At 40.8% G+C, this 16,665-nt stretch overlaps 1 protein-coding gene across 1 annotated transcript in view; it reads left to right on the forward strand.

Moving 5' to 3' along the window:
• The window catches only part of pdzd8 (PDZ domain containing 8), a 40,194-nt gene extending 23,736 nt beyond the window's left edge, over positions 1 to 16,458 (forward strand). The window contains exons 4-5 of the mRNA XM_035172400.2: positions 12,226 to 12,388; positions 12,594 to 16,458. Coding sequence (XP_035028291.1) covers positions 12,226 to 12,388; positions 12,594 to 14,953 — 2,523 coding nt within the window. The 3' untranslated portion in view covers positions 14,954 to 16,458. The remainder of the gene's footprint in view (positions 1 to 12,225; positions 12,389 to 12,593) is intronic.
• Positions 16,459 to 16,665: the final 207 nt, after the last annotated feature.

A 16,665-nucleotide genomic window follows, 5' to 3' on the forward strand; every position in this document is an offset into this window, starting at 1 on the left:
GGTAAATGAAAGCCAGTGTGATTGCAGCGTGAGGCTGGGTGGCTGTTTTTGTTTTTTATTACTCGTTTATGGTGTGTTGAGGGTGGGGGAGGGGGTGGGGATCTGTCAGGCGTGTTTGCACATCTGCCCAGTCAATTCCATCGTCTGCACTGAGAGCTGATGCTTGCTGACAGCTTGACCGAAGGGACTTTCAATGTGTGTGTTTGTGTGTTTGTGTGCACAAACACTACAGCTCCATGCCTTGTTGTGTAAAGGTGGTTACACTTGTGGGTGGTTTTGTCTTGTGTAAAAAGATGTGTGTGTGTGTGTGTGTGTCATACGGCTGTGTTCCACTGGATGTTGTGTGTGTGTGTGTGTGGTCAGGGTCGTGGCCCAGGGCCCAAAATGATCCAGTTTCCCAGACTTGAAGCCACTGTAATTTATTATCAGTGAACATGGCACATCTGTGATTAGAAGTCAGATTAGAGGAAATATGTCCGGCTTCTCATCACACATAAATTTAGGCTTAGAACAATTTAACAGCCACTCATTTCCCTTCAGGTCATGTACATCTGATTAACATGCTTCAGTTTGATGAGTTTCTTACTGCTGTTGTCACCTTTTAACCTTTTTCTAAATCAGGGGCCTTCTTTACTGTTAGCTCTATAGCTCTGAGCAAAGCCAGACATCATTGAATATATTCTGAAAATGGTCCCCTATTCAAGCACACTGTGTATCCTGGCCCCGCCCCTGCCTTCAAGTAAACCTAATTAAATTAGATTATAATTTCTTTAACCTTTATTCATTTAAAATGGAATTCATTTATTTATTTGCAGAAATGTCTTTGTATTATATTAGTTTTATATTTTACAACTTGTTTTGTATTTTACAACTGCACTGGCCCAGTTTCAATTTGAAGAACTATTAAAACAATTATAGCTGTCATCAGGTAATATGATAAAAATTGTGGGGAACGAGTGAAACAATTCCTATTGACGTACCTACTAGAGAGAATGGTTTTCTTTATCTTTAATTTAAATGGTAATGAACCATCAATGGACTCTTTGGGGCATCACAAACAGTGAGTGGACAGAATCATCAAGTGTCTCTAGCTTGTTGGTCCCCAGTCTGCTGCAGTTTTGTTGATTTGTCTTTTAACCTTCAGAAGAGCAAATGTATCATGCTAAGTTGTACCTGAATTTTAGGTAGAGACTTTCTGATACCAGCACCAGAAATACCTCTGATACTGCCGAAAATGTGTGGTCAGGCATCAGTGAGTACACACATCTATCCCGTTCCCATTCCACCTTCTTGAAAAGCTAAACTGTCAGCAGCTGGGAATATTTCACGCTGGAATGTCCCATAAGTAAAAAGGCAACAAGAACTATTTGCAGGTGTAATCGTTGCCATTTACAACAGTAGTAATTTCATAATGCTTTTGAAGAACCATAGCATGAAAGAGAATGAGGAGTTCATATTCATTTTTAAAGTAATTAAAGCTGTCAGGTAATAGATTAGAAAATACAATGATTCCCTCTGAAATGTATCGGAGTGGAAGTATGTAGTAGCACAAAATGGAGATACTAAAGTACAGGTACTTGCACATTATGAAAAGAAGAAATATTTGAGATTGTAAAAATATGAATTTATTAGTTTACTTTGTTCTGTATCCACCACAGTGTTTATATTCAAGTCACCAAATTTTATACATTTCACTTATAATCTAAACTATTTTAAGTTACAGTAAAACTGTAGTGTTGCATATTTCATTGAATACTATGAGCATTCTGAGAATACAATGCAGTGTTTTGCACGTTATGTGTAAGGACAGTGTTTTGTGGTGTTTTTGTTCAGTCATATAATGAAAACATACGAGAGTCTGGTCCACAGCTGTTACCCAAGATCAGCCAGGCCACTATTTCTTATTCCTCACCACTGCGCACACACGCTGCCGCACACACACGCACACACACACGCGCACACCCGCGCAGAGCCACACCAGTCATCAGGCTTGAAGAGGGAGAACAGGGAATTTTATGCAGGTGATTTTAGCGTCTCTGACGCACCCCCTACACAAACTCATAGACACGTACACAACCCTCCCCATCACAGTGATTGTTTGATGTTCCACTCAGGGTGTCTTTGTGTCTTTAATCAGACCCGGACCCGATGAAAGACAGTTGGTTGATGAGACCACACATCTACACACACACACACACACACACACACACACACACACACACACACACACACACACACACACACACACACACACACACACACACACACACACACACACACACACACACACACACACACACTATGTAACAATGAGTCATCTAGTGCTGGAAGCACCAGACAGACCACCGTTAGATATCCCTGCACCCGACCACTTTCCAATCTGGATTTTTGGGGAGTGGAGAATATAGGTAAAATAATCGATCCTAGTATTTGCAGCTTTATAGCAACATATTTTTACCATGTAGAAGGATTTCAGGGAAATAATTGATAAACTGCTAATGGATAAAAACAAGATACACAAGAACGCGGGCTGGGTGTTGTAATGATCTCTTTACAATACCTTACCTTGGAGATGGTAAACATGTTTTGACTCTCAGTCAAAACACATGTCTCCTGACACTTTAAGCGTGTGATAGTGTCTGTCCTTAAATGTGCAAACTACACAGTGTGATCACTCTTGGTTGTTTGTTAGTAGCAAAGGGAGCATATCACCTTTGTCATTTTTCGTAACGCATACATTGACTCGGAGGGAGTGACGCATTCATCATCTGCTTCTGCCTTGCTGTGGCCCGTTCTAATTCTGTTTGACAACCGCTGTCCGTGTGGCGGAAAGCAGATTAAAGACATGAGAGGTTGGTCCTACAAGCTGTTTGTTTCTAATCGCTTCTTCCACTGATCAATTCACTTCAGGGGAAACTCAATATACAGGCCGCTATGTGCATGACAGACGGAGCCAAAGCTTTATTACAGATTTCTTGCTATTTTCATTTGAAATGTTTTTTTCAAATTCTGTAGACTTTGTTCACTCATTCGAACAGACATGACCTGTCGCAGCTGAGTGTCAAAATTAGTTCTCACAACTCCAAATAATGCTGATTTGTAATTAACCAGATTAAAGCCTTGATCAATGAAGCTATCACATTCCAGTGTTGCCCACTATCTGTAAATAATATATTAACATAAATCTGCTCTCTGAATGTGGTCCCTGTTATTTGTATTTTGGAACGTATGAGGTACATTCATGTCACAGCCATGACATTAAACTAGAATAGAATAACATGTACTGAATATTATCCTCTAAACATTGCTTTTTTTTAAATTATGAGTCTATAATTTCCACAAATTATTGCTAAAAAATAAATGGGAAATTATCAGCTCCAAAAACATAAATATTTCGGTGTCGCATAGATTTTGATTAGATTGTGGTTCCTCTTTGTGATTATGTTGCTTGGATCACATCCGGCAGCGTAGGCAACAAGTTGATGTTGGTTTACTAACTCCCTCTAATCTTTAAGTAACGCTGAGATAATACAGACTCTTGATTTATAAAATTACTCTGAATGGCCTTTCTTTCCATCTACAAGGATCTGACAACTGACATGACGTAGGCCAGTCTGTTTTTCTTCTTCTGTGTCAGTTTTATTTAGAGTGATGGTAACCACAGAGTATATTTGCTGTTTCTACTTCTGCTTAACAAAAATGATATTATATCCGACGTATTGTGCAGCAGCAGAGCCAAATGAAATAAAAGCATTTATTTTTGTTGCTCTCTTCCTCCCAGACTCGGAGAGGAATGACTTGTGCGAATCGGCTATTTGTTATAGTTGTGTTTTGAATAGGAGATCAGAGGGCCAGCTGAGATCAGATGCTAATAACTGGTAGCCTGTTTACGTATAGGCTGGAATTAGGTGTGAAACCGTGCAAATGTTAAATGAATGATAAGTAAATGTCTTGTGGTCAAGTGGTCACATCGTTTCTTAAATTCTCCCGAAAGCAAAAAGACACTTTGGCAATCCCAGCATCTAAAGCAGCTGGTGAGCTCACTGAGGGAGATACGCCGAGTGCTTGCATGACAGGCGAGCACTGGTGTTCAAAGAACTGAAATGCCAACTTGATAACGAGGGAAATGGTGTCTTCCTCCTTTCTGAACCAGTGCTAGTTCTTCAGAATGTAGTTGTCATTTAATGAACTAGAATGATGTAACAGTCATGACAGATCATTATTTTTCAATGGCAGGACAATGACAGTGCTACAGAAAGGGACTGTGTGGGCGACCGAACCACCGCTGCTGTCGATACAAGTGCAAATTAGGCAGGGCACCTTTTTTGTTGGTCCATGTCTCCATAACAACTCCTTTGTTCTTAACGCTTTTGAAACCTGCTCGCCATGATACAAAAAGGCAGCTTGAAAATTCAGATAAAGCCACACGGTAAACAAGTGTGAAGCTAAACTTCATGGCGGTTTTGCCCAAGAAAGACGCGTCAGCCACTGCTTAATTGTACGTGATTGTGTTGAATTAGGTCGTGAGTCATTAATATCTGCCCATTATTCTGTGTGTGTGTGTCCAGATCATAATCTTTTTTTATATGGACATTTGTTTACAAGTGGTCTGTGGTCAGTGTATGTGAAAATCATATTAATCATAAATGAAGAAAGGAGCATCTGTGAGTTATGATAGTGTCATTCACGGATGGCTTCACACTGACTTAAAACTAACCTACTCAATGTAGGTTAGTTTCCTGTATCTTTAAAAGAGACAGTGAAGTGCAACGATGACCAATGGTTGTAATTGTCCCCATAAAAATCTAGGTCAAAATCAATTCTTTTAGCAGGTTTCTTCTTCTTTATCATTTATCGATGGAGCCTAAATCCAGTAAAACCCAACATGAACAAATATGGACACGTGTTAGTTAATGGGGAAAAAAAGAGAGCTAGAGAAAGTAGGACAGATTCTGGCTCTTGTCTCACCTCCGCACAGCTACACAATCACACCGTGAAGGGGGCTTGGAAGTCAGTTTTTACAAGTTATGGTCAGATACAGGGCCCTCTATCCAGTGTTGGGTAGGTGTAAGAGGTAGTTTCTGTCTCTATCTGACCATTTGACATGGAGATTGGTAGGAATTGAAATATTACTGAAGGGATGTATTCTTTTTATGACTTCTTTTTTCCATTTGTATATTTATTTATCACTATCACATCTTCAATACGAATTTATGTATCATTTCATATTATTCTCTAGCTCTTACTATATGTAAAATTGTTCTTTTATAGTTTATTGCCTCCCTTTGGCTGGAGCAGTGACGTTTGGAAATAAACTAATTAGTTCAGTTGAACGTATCAAGAGGATAGTGACCCAAACACTGTTGTGATAACATCATATTCCATGGAAACATTCAGTTGATATCTTAACAACACTGCTCTGGGATAGCGTACTAAATAGAATGGAAATGTTCCAATGCAGATTTCATACTGTAATTCAACACGCGTCTGTGATATTGTGTCTCAGAACATGGAGCACACAATATGCGTCACTGTTAACCCGCCTAATAAGTACCTACGTAAACACCCAGGCAGTCACTGGCCATGCACACCACCCCTTAGCCCGCTCCACCCCCATCACTACCGGGGCTACTAATTGGATGTGGCAGGGAATTGCGGCGCACTTGCCTCGCAGCGACTTGTACCCTATAACCATACACAAATCGATCTGACATGTGGTATTAGATTAAATTACCAAGCAGCGCAGTGACAAGGAAAAGGATTTGTTCAACCCTCACCTCTCCATCTCACACGCACCCTCCCAGACCTGCTGCAGAACAGAGGGATGTTCAGCCAAGCAACAGCAGACGCTGCTCTGTCCAAGATATCCATCAAACCAGGGTTTCAGGCCAACCTGCAGCCAGCCACCTCTCCCTGCAGACCTTTATTAGTATACTCATAATCTCCTCATAACTCATTCAATGGTGTCCAGTAAAAAACATTTTACACAAATGGTAAATGGTCTGTATTTTTATTGAGCTTTCCTAGTCTTGATGACCACTCAAAGCGCTTTACATTACAGTTTTCACCCATTCACACACCCATTCACACAGTGCATCTATGGGCAGCACTTTTTCTATGAGCAATCTACATGTATAACTGCTTCAAATGCCTTAAAATCTGATAAAAGTCAAATAAGAACAAGAGTCTGTTGTTCAATAGTAAATATAACTATCTTTAATGATTTACTGCTCAGATATCAGTCGTACATTTCATTTCAGTCGAATTAGGATTCTTGACCTTTGATGCATTTGACTAAATCTTAGCTCAGAAAGCTCCTGTATAACTCTGCATTCATCCTCAAGACTGTATATAAAACCCCCGACATGACAACCCCCCGCAAGTGAAGCCGAAGCATTTCGATTGCCCCCCGATGGCTGACTGCAGTATAGCCTCCTTCATGTTAGTGGATGGGATATTGCTAAAAAGTACACATCAAATATTTTTTCTCAAGGATGGTTTCTGTTATTGTAGCTAGTCCTTATCACACTGATGCATGTTCTCGTTCCTATTGAAGTTTGGTTTTAATTAGTTATTTTATGCCATTAAAACTGGATTAAATGTCATGATTGACTTTGGGATTGGTTCAGCATGTATATTGGCGATACCATGACTCCCTCCTCCGATTGCTACTGCATAGACTCTGGCTTCAAAATACACAAGATGGTAGCGTTTGAATATTGTTTTATTCAAATATTATTATATTATTAATATTATTTGATATTTTGGCTTGATTTCTGCATAGTGGCAGAAATTGAAGATGCTTTGTCCATCTGGATACACAGTGTATGATTTATGCTTTTACTTGTGGTGGAATCATCAATAAATACCAGTGTCAGTTCCAATTGGGTCTTACATGCCAAAACGATAATTGAACCAAAACCAAATGAGCTGGTGACTTTGATTCCAATTTAAAAACCAAATAAATACAGTCTCATAGAGCAAAGACTCTGGCAGGTATGGCCGTAGACATTATGCCATCATGAGTTTTTAAAAGTCTATTCTTATCGTCAGAAAATCTCATGAAAATTGTATTCAATACAATAGCTGGCAAATAAATTCCATGTTACAACGGCTCAGTAATTTCCTAAAATAGCTTGTCTCAGCAGGTTTTTAGCAAATGTTTGTTGAACAGGATTTGTAAAGGACTCTATTTAGTTGAGGATTAGTCCACATGTTTGTGCTAATTATTTCTGGCCGGTGGATTGGGTCAAAATGCTAATAAAGGAACATGTCATCCAGTGCTGATGTGTTTTGAATATGTTTTTGGACAACAATGGAGCGGTATGGCACAGAGATTTCAGATGCATCAGCTATTGTTGGTTTACGTCTGAAAAATATACAATATCACCATAGTGAACATTTTACAGACTGTCATTCCTAATTATTTCTTCTTATTCCAACACACCAACTCATATTTTATATTGGGTGCAATCCACACTCACAAGAAAATGTAACATTAGATGGACAGATAAAAAGTGTAAACTGAGGAGTGACTGGATTTTGCATATATGACGAAAAAGCATTAGGTTTAGTTTTGTGAGGTGGTGACTCACTTTTTGTGGGAGCAAGCCCTTGATATGTCTGAGTGTATGAGAAGGTGTAACAGAGGTCTTTTATCACACTGATTGTTTGTTTCCTGGGATCAAAAGAGAACTTGTCCGGATGTCTGTCCTGGAGCAACATATTAACCTTTCTTTTGTTCTCCGTGGCAGTGCAGATAAAAGTGAGGCTGGCTTTGCTGAAATAGATGGTAAATTGCTCCATTTACATCTGGCCAGTTTGGGCTTGCTATGTTCTTTGTTTGTCGACTGCTCAGAGAAAAGGAGCCAAGAGCTGCTTGTTGTCTTAGTCGATGTTAACAAGGTTAGTGCAGCCACTGCTGCTCAGCCCCAAGAGAAAGCTGCACTGCGCGACAATTAAACTTCACATTTAGAGAAGCACCAAACAGCACCCAACAAGTCGTTGGAGAAAGGATTTATATTCATTACATTTTTTATTGAAACGTCATTATAAACAATAGCTGTAGTGAGAGGAGTATTTCATCCACTCCTACAACCCGTTTAGCAAATACTTACTGTTAGAGACAATTAAAACAAACAACTGTATTCTGTTTTGAGAAGTGATTCACTGGCTCACATCCAGTTTGACTCTAGTGGGCTCTTTAATTCTGGAGCGATTATGATGTTGCCGTGTATGAAACCTATTAAAATGATGAAGTGTTTTACAATGTGTTGAATGTTTCTGAGAGCAGAACTTTCCTAGATTTAAGCTGACGCAGAAACTAGATTGTTCTGACACAGTCCATCAATATTTTCTCTAATAGAAATGATGTCCAAAAGTATGTATATAAAACCAAGGTTCTTTTTTACAAAGAATATTCCTAAGTGGTGTCAGAGTAATTCTGTACAATTGGATACAACTATATTTCTTATGCTCTATTTAGGCTTGGGCAAGTGTGTAATCATTGTACAACTAAGAGCGTACCCTGGAAGTAGAAGCCTCCATCTTTAGATCTGCTGCTGCAGAGCAGTGGTCTTATCACTGGAGTTTTGTGTGCTGTGCTACATTATTAGGTACATATGAGGGTCTGTGACTGTGCATATACTGGTGCTGTAAGTGTGTGTAAAAGGGAGATTGCAGCTATTTGCACTTCAGCAGAATAGACTCATATGATCTCCTTTGTAAATCTATTGAAGGCACAGCTGCACTGTACAGCTGTACACACACAGCTACAGAGCTCCTTCAATTCGTGATACTCGGCACCTTTCAGTGGTTTTTACCTGAAATATCACTGTCCTGAATGTCTCTGTGTGAATCGTAAATAAATGGTCTGTATTTTTATCGAGCTTTCCTGGTCTTGATGACCACTCAAAGCACTTTACAGTACAGCTTTTGCCATTCACCCATCCACACACATTCATACAGAGCATCTACTGTATGTGCAACACCTTTCTCTATGAGAAGGGGCAGTTTTGGGCTTCAGCATCTTGCCCAAGGACACTTCGGCATGGGGAAGACTGGGATTGAAACCGTTGACCTTCTGGTCAGAGGACAACAGCTCTACCCCCCCCACCCCTTCAGCCACAGCCGCCTCACTCAGCACTGGCATCAGCTGCCAAATGTCTGGATAAAAAACTAGACCTCACCATCAGGCACTTTGTTTAACAACAGTAGCATAGGAGTTTTTTTTTTATTTATTTGATTTCCTCCATGCTATTGAAAATAGAATGCAAAAATTCTTCCATTCCTAAATTTAAATGACAACATGACAGTATGGCAAATGTTTTTTTTTACTATAGTCTTTATAGGTTATATGTCTAAAATAATGGTAAACTCTTCACTCCTCAACTCTTTAAAGCTGAGACTTTTTCCCCCTCAACCATCAGCAATAAAGTATTTATATTAAAACTTTCTATTAAACTATGAAAAGTATTTCATTTTTAATGTCTGTGTGTGGCCACATAACTGTGATCAGATCGGATGCTTCACAGGACTGATAACCCTGTGCGATGGACTGGACTGTCAGTTGCGTATTGTGGATACATGTGCTTTTCCACTTCCATTACTTTGGTGTATGTTGCAGTGATTTTCTCCTTTTTATTGTTAACAACTTTAAGTCTCAGAGCGTTTGCCCACAGAGCCGAGCTGCTCACTAACTAATGGTCATTGTGTGATGTGAAGCCGAATAGGCCTTTAGAGTCCACATTCTCCCTACAGCAACGTGCCTTTCTCTGCAACGTCGTTAGCCTTCATGGAAGAGCTGTAACATGGCCTGATCAGATTAAAGTCAGACACACACACTCACACGCTCGTACACACACGTTGTCATCGGTCACCTTTGGGGACTTTAAATAGATTTTACATACATTTCCGAATGACTTATTCTAACCATAAACACTATTTCTCTAACCCTAAACTTAATCAAAAACACTTTATTGACTCTTTACACTTGATCAAAACATCTGCTTTTTCCCCAGTTAGACAAGCTTTCCCCAGTACCCTGGATTTTAGTCTGAAATTTGTCCCCAAAGGTAGCCTATGGCAGAAATGGGCACACACACTCACAAACATACATCAATGGTGAATCAGAGGCTCTTAGTAAGAAAAGAGTATTCACTTTTACAAGTCTTTAAAAAATGTGTCTAGTCACCGGGTTGAAAGACCTACTCATAACAGATTGGCAAATATGAGTGATTTAATAAAACTCTTCACTCTAACCAATTTTCTTGTATTTAGAGATTTCTCTTATTTTTAAAGAGCTATGAATAGTTCCTCCATGGGAAAGACTTAACTTACCTTTACTTAAGAATCATGATGCATTAATCTGAAGGACTGGAAGCACTATGGTATAACATTCCTTTTACTCTGTTAACATTTCTGTGTTTGAAACTTGCCAACAAATGGAGGAGAGCAGGTTCTTTAGCAATTTGGTTGTGTCAGTTATGATAATGATCCAGCTTTTCCATCTTGTATAGATCATCTGTTTATTCGAGGCCAGCCCTAACTCAATCACTGCCTTCTACCAGAACCCGTAACAAATGACAGCAAGGGAAATTACAGTCATTCATCTCCGTCAACCCACATCATGTCTGCCCCTCTTCTCTCTCTGTTGAATCAGGACACTCGTACCATCTTCTCCTCCACCTCATTTAGCTGTTTCCCTGTACCTGGAAAGATTCCACCATAGGTCTCCAGTACGCTGACAGTCTCCACCAATCACTGCTAAAATTACATGGAACACAAACCCAGATGATCATCAGCATAGGAGTTGCAAATGTCACCATACTGTACAGTCATTTGACAAACGGCCTGTCAGGCATGAAGCAGGTCACCTCCGCATCACAACAGGTGTGTTGTGGGATATGTGACTTGGACTGTGTGCAGTGGCTGTTATTAAGGCAGCCGGGGGTGGAGGTTTAATTGCAGCTCTCTCCTCTCCTACAGAATTGCCACCCTCAGTTTGAGTCTCCCGTTAAAGTGCTGGAGGCAGATGTCAGTGAAGCTGTTGAAGCATTTGTCATTTGTCAGTTTTCTTTTCATTCTTTTGCATTTAGACAAAAAAAAATGCAGTCCCTGTTATTTACAGATGTTCAACATTCTAAATATAAACAGCAGTGAACACATTGGTTATTTATTCACCTTTTGTTGTTTTCTTGTAAACATGATATGTTTACATTCAGTGCTACTCACCAAAATGCATTGTATGTAAAAGGAATGCAAACTGTGTATGTTCTGGAATGGAGCTCACTTTACTGAGATTAGGGTAAATGAGAACAATTATTTATGCTATGATACACTGCTCCTCCAGGTAGCCGCCCACGCCACAAGTGCATTATACAAATACAGTATTAACAAACAAACACAACTTTCTTCAGCACAGCATGCTTTATTCACCAAACATATGTGACAATACCCTGTTTTTTACAAAATGAAGTTTCTTACTCTTATACTCCAAAAAATAGCCATAAGTATAAGTCATACATTATCATTTCCCTTCTAAGTACAATTTAATTCTATGATCTAATAAGGTTGTTCATCAATATAGTATTTTATACTTACCACCTATTTTTTCAAAATGATGTTTCAAAACACAGTATATTAAAAATTCTTCCAAATCAATATGTATGATTAAAAACCAGGGTTATCCATAAATATTGAAAGATATTTTAAAAGTTTAAAAAAATTGGTTTAAAAGAAAGTTTCTGTTTGATTACCTACACTGTCTGAGTTTATTTGTTTGTTTGTTGTCAGGATTAAACACAAACTACTAAAATCGATTTCCATGAACTTTTGTGGCTGGGTGGGGCATGACCCCCAAGGAAGATCACATAACATTTTGGTGCAGCTCCAGATCAGGGGTCGGACCCAGGAGTATATATTTTTTTATTTTCTTTAACATTTTTCACCAAATTGCACTGACTCATAAATATCAGTCCCCTAAACATACCAGATTTTTCTCATCGAGACCCATGATTTATAATTCAATCAATCAATGAAAATGTTGCAAAATGTGACCCAGATCAAATGCAGAAGAAAACATAGCCTCTTTGGTGGATGTCTTATTCTTGCACAAAACAATACTACCAGCTGTTACATAAAATAGATGCATATGTTGACTATAACCTCCATTACAAATGCTAGTGTTTATTGCTCAGTTTTTGTCTTATCACCTGTATACATCAGACGGAGGTTTTCAAGGGGCTATGTGGCAGCGTGGGGATGACCTTCAGGCATGTTCCTGCCACTGAGGGGGACGCAGTCCACGTCAGCATTGAGACGGTCACACCCAACTCTCCTGCAGCCATGGCAGATCTGCAGCGGGGCGATCGCCTCATTGCCATTGGAGGTATGACATGTCAATGCACACATCAATAATAAGTTGATATCATAATCTTTTTTTTGTTAGTATACATAGTTAGTACAACATATCTTTAAGACCACCAGATGTGGTTATAAATATCTTTTTACATTGTATAAATACTTTTTAACACTGTCATTTATTTTTTTATGCTATCGACTGAAAACCCTCTCACTGTTGTTTCTGTTGACAGGTGTCAAAGTGACATCCTCAGTTCAAGTACCCAAACTTTTGAAGCAGGCTGGAGAAAGGGTAGTGGTCCGTTATGAGAGACCAGTTCGTCACCAGACTTCCTCTTTGGGAAGCTTAGGAACTCTTCAGGAAGGCTTTGGACAGCTTGAGGAAACCGGTTTTATCCCTCAGCCAGGTGGCTATGAGGAAGACCCAGCCCCCATCACCACCCTTTCTGACATATCCGATGGCAAAGACATGGACTCTGAGTTTGAAGAGTTGATTGTGGATTCCAAACCTAGTCAGACTGGTAGCCCTAATAACAGTACCACAAATACCAGTGAAACTAAGGAGGATTTCTTACTTACAGTAAACCAAAGCCCCAAAAGGACTGTGGCCAACTTGGCCTCCAAGCCCCTTGGTACCATATCACCCATTCTAAACCGCAAGTTAAACCTGGTGGGTCTTCAGTCACCATTAAAGCCTCATCCCAAAGAATCACCAAAGCCCTCACCACATAAGACCAGTAGTGATCCAAGTGAGGGTCTGCAGCGCCCCACCGTTCCTCCCCCACCTCCTCCCTCTCGCCCCCCAGTGCCGCCAAGACCTCAGATAAGGTTGACAACAGCCTCTTCAGAAACCAGTCTTTTTGAAAGTGGCGATTCTGTTACAACTTCTAATGCAACTGTTGCTCCTATAGTGACTGCCGCCACTAGTGCTTCTGAAAAATCTCCAGAAAAGGTTCCTCTCACTGGAGCCAATGAGGAGAAGGCTGGCACAGAGAAAATGTGTGTCAAACAGGCTGACACAAAGCAGTCCACTAAGCCAAATGAGTCCACTGATGAGCTGCCAGCCCTTCCCACTGCAACCAGCAGTAGCAAGGCTGATCAAGCAAAGGACAAAGCTTCAGAGAGCTCGTGCAGCACACGAGACAGTCTAGAGGACCACTCCATTTGGGAATCTCCAGAAACCATGTTTCGTAATCAGACAGCACGCTGGCCCAAAGCCTCGATGGTGTTTGATGTGGAGAGCAATCACAAGTACCTTAATGTGGCCCTGTGGTGCAAAGATCCCTTTAAGCTGGGTAGTTTGTTGTGTCTGGGTCATGTGAGTCTCCAACTGGAGCATGTAGCCCTGGAATGTATGGCCACATCTTCAGCAGAGTACCAGAGCACCTTTAGGCTAGGGCCTCCAGAGCCCAAAGCCAATGTCAGCCGCACTGCACTACGGAGTCTCGGCACCCACAAGGGCTTCAATGAGAAGCTGTGTTATGGAGATGTGACCCTGAACTTCTGCTATTTAGCTGAGGGTGACTTTGAGTTTCCAGGGGGGCTGGTAGAAAGAGAGCGAGAGGGAAGTCTGCTTGATGAAGATCTAAAGGAGAGGGAGAGGGAACATATCCCCTCAGCACCACGGGATGACTTGGCCTTTGGCACCATGCAGTTGGTAGAGGTTCGTCACAACTTCCAGGACACACAGTTCCAGAACCCCACCTGGTGTGAATACTGCAAGAAGAAGGTTTGGACCAAGGCAGCCTCTCAGTGTATGATCTGCGCCTATGTTTGCCACAAGAAGTGCCAGGACAAGTGCCTCTCTGAAAATCCCTTCTGTGTGGCAGCAACTGAACGTCGTGGAGCTGACCCTGAAGCCAAATCCACCATTACCCGGGCGACTGGACTAACGCGCCATATCATCAACACCAGCTCCCGCCTGCTTAATCTGCGGCAGGTACCTAAGACTCGGCTAATTGAGCAGGTGGTTGATGTGGTGCCTGGAGCGGTGGAACCCTCACCCAAGCATACACCCAACACTTCAGACAATGAGAGCAGTGATACAGAGACCTACACCAGTGGTGCCAGCCCCTCAAAGCAGCCCGTCAGCTGTGGTGGCAGCAGTAAACTTGTACGCAAGGAAGGTGGGCTGGATGACAGTGTGTTCATTGCTGTGAAGGAGATAGGGCGTGACCTGTACCGGGGGCTGCCCACAGATGAGCGCTCCCAGAAGCTTGAGTTGATGCTGGATAAGCTGCAGCAGGAAATTGACCAGGAGCTGGAGCACAATAACGCCCTTGTGCTAGAGGACAAGGAGGCCACAGATGCCCGTCGCAAAGCCCTTATTGGTACTGCCCTGGCCAAATCTGGGGAGAGACTGCAGGCCCTTACCTTGCTAATGATCCATTACCGGGCTGGGATTGAAGACCTAGAGTCGGTGGAGAGCACCTCTCCTTCAGAGCAGCAAGGTTTTAAAGGAAAAGGAGAAGGCCTAGAAGACGATGCCTTGATGGGGACAGAGGTCTATGACAGTGACATCTGCAGCCCAGTGGAGGTGCAACTGCTAGATGACATTACCGAGGAGCAGATCTGTGTGGAAGCACTCCACTAAATAAGACTAGAGAAATAAGTAAGAGGAACATGCTCTGTGCACCTTTCTCCCTATCAAACAGTATCCTTTTGGACCGGAATTGCAGCAGTCCGTTTTAAATATTGGGGTTGTTGAGGTCCAGTTTTTGATCCACTTCATTTTTACATGAAAGAAATGATGGGAAAAGGAATTTCCTCCCTAATAATTCATGGTAATCCTGTCATTGATGTTTTGATTTGCACAGTGTGGTGCCGTCCCCATGCTTTCCATGTGTCTCTGGGGTTTAAAAGGGAAACTTGAAAGCTACACTTATCTGCCCTCAGTAGTGCTGCACATTCATCCTTCAGTTTAGTTTTTCTCTTCAAAAGGTCATTGTAAGAATTTGATTTGGTTTGCTTTCTTGTAACTGCTTTGGCATAAGGACTTGGGACTATGTGCACATTTATGTGCTGCTAATTAATTATGAATTATCTTAATTTTGGAGAAATAGTATGTATTTAATATTTGTTTGTATGAAGGTGAAATATTGGAGTCAATATCAATGTGAACACTACTAAGGGAAAGTAGGTTTACACATCCACCTCTGTGTTTGTCTAATGACCCTGCAAGCAGTCATACATATCTTTTGCTTTGAGCACTGTTTACCGTAATATATTTGGATTTTAGAAGTGACTTTCCCTGCTCAAAAACTCTTTGTGATTTCAGCATGATTATAAGTAAAACCTAATATATAATTTGCCTCTTTCTGTTGATTTATTTGTTTGTCTTAGTCAGGCCAAACATGTTGTTACCCATAGTTCCTTCCTTCATAGTTTTCTTTGAAGGATGTGGAAATGTTATTTTTTGGGGTTCTATTTCTTTTCTAATATGTATGTGCGGTAACCCAAGTTACATTCTGTTCAGATTACCCATTCAACTTCTAAAACTCTACGAAGGCACATAGCAGACTGTCATGATGAGATGAGAAAGGCACATAATTGCCTCTTTTTCATTGATTGTTACCAAGGATCTCTCATGCTGTTGAAATTCTCTAACATTTGTTTATTTATCTGGTTAAATGTGTTTTTTTTCTATGATTGTGTGAACAAATGTTGATTTGAAACCCTTGTTGTGGTAAAATTCTGCTTTGTCCTCACAGCTGCAATTGGGTTTACATTGGGGCTAAGGGTTGGGGTCAGGCATTTACTTGTGATGGTTAGGTTAAGGGGCTACTTCAAGGAGCTGGGGTGTGATTAAGTGCCGCTCTTTTGGCTTTGTGAGTTGTTTTCATACCCAAATGAATGTATGTTCGGATGTTTCTGTTTTGTTTCTATACAACTGTTTGGCACCACCTTCCCTTGTTTCCCAGCAAAACCATCAATCAAGCATTGATGTAGCCTATTACAATGATTCTATCAACACTATCTACTGCTCCCAAAATGCCTTGCTGTTCATCTTTTACACCCTGACAGAGCCTCTGGAAAACAATTGCTTGTCAAGAGGGCATATGTTACTTTTGTGTATCTCAAGGAAACATCTACCCTAAAACCACTGAGAAATTGCTGAATCTATTCTGTCAACGATGTCCTTTTCTTTCTTTCTTTATTCTGATGGTTATCTTGCCAATCAGTGCCACATCAGATATTTCCAGCACAGCAAACACAATTGAGTTTGATTGTGTTTAAATAAAGAGGTTAAGTTTAGTAGCTTTCTCTAAATATTAACACCAGTCTGCAGGTTTTCGGATCAGCACA

The sequence above is a fragment of the Hippoglossus stenolepis genome, chromosome 12, assembly GCF_022539355.2.
Source record: "Hippoglossus stenolepis isolate QCI-W04-F060 chromosome 12, HSTE1.2, whole genome shotgun sequence".
NCBI lineage: Eukaryota > Metazoa > Chordata > Actinopteri > Pleuronectiformes > Pleuronectidae > Hippoglossus > Hippoglossus stenolepis.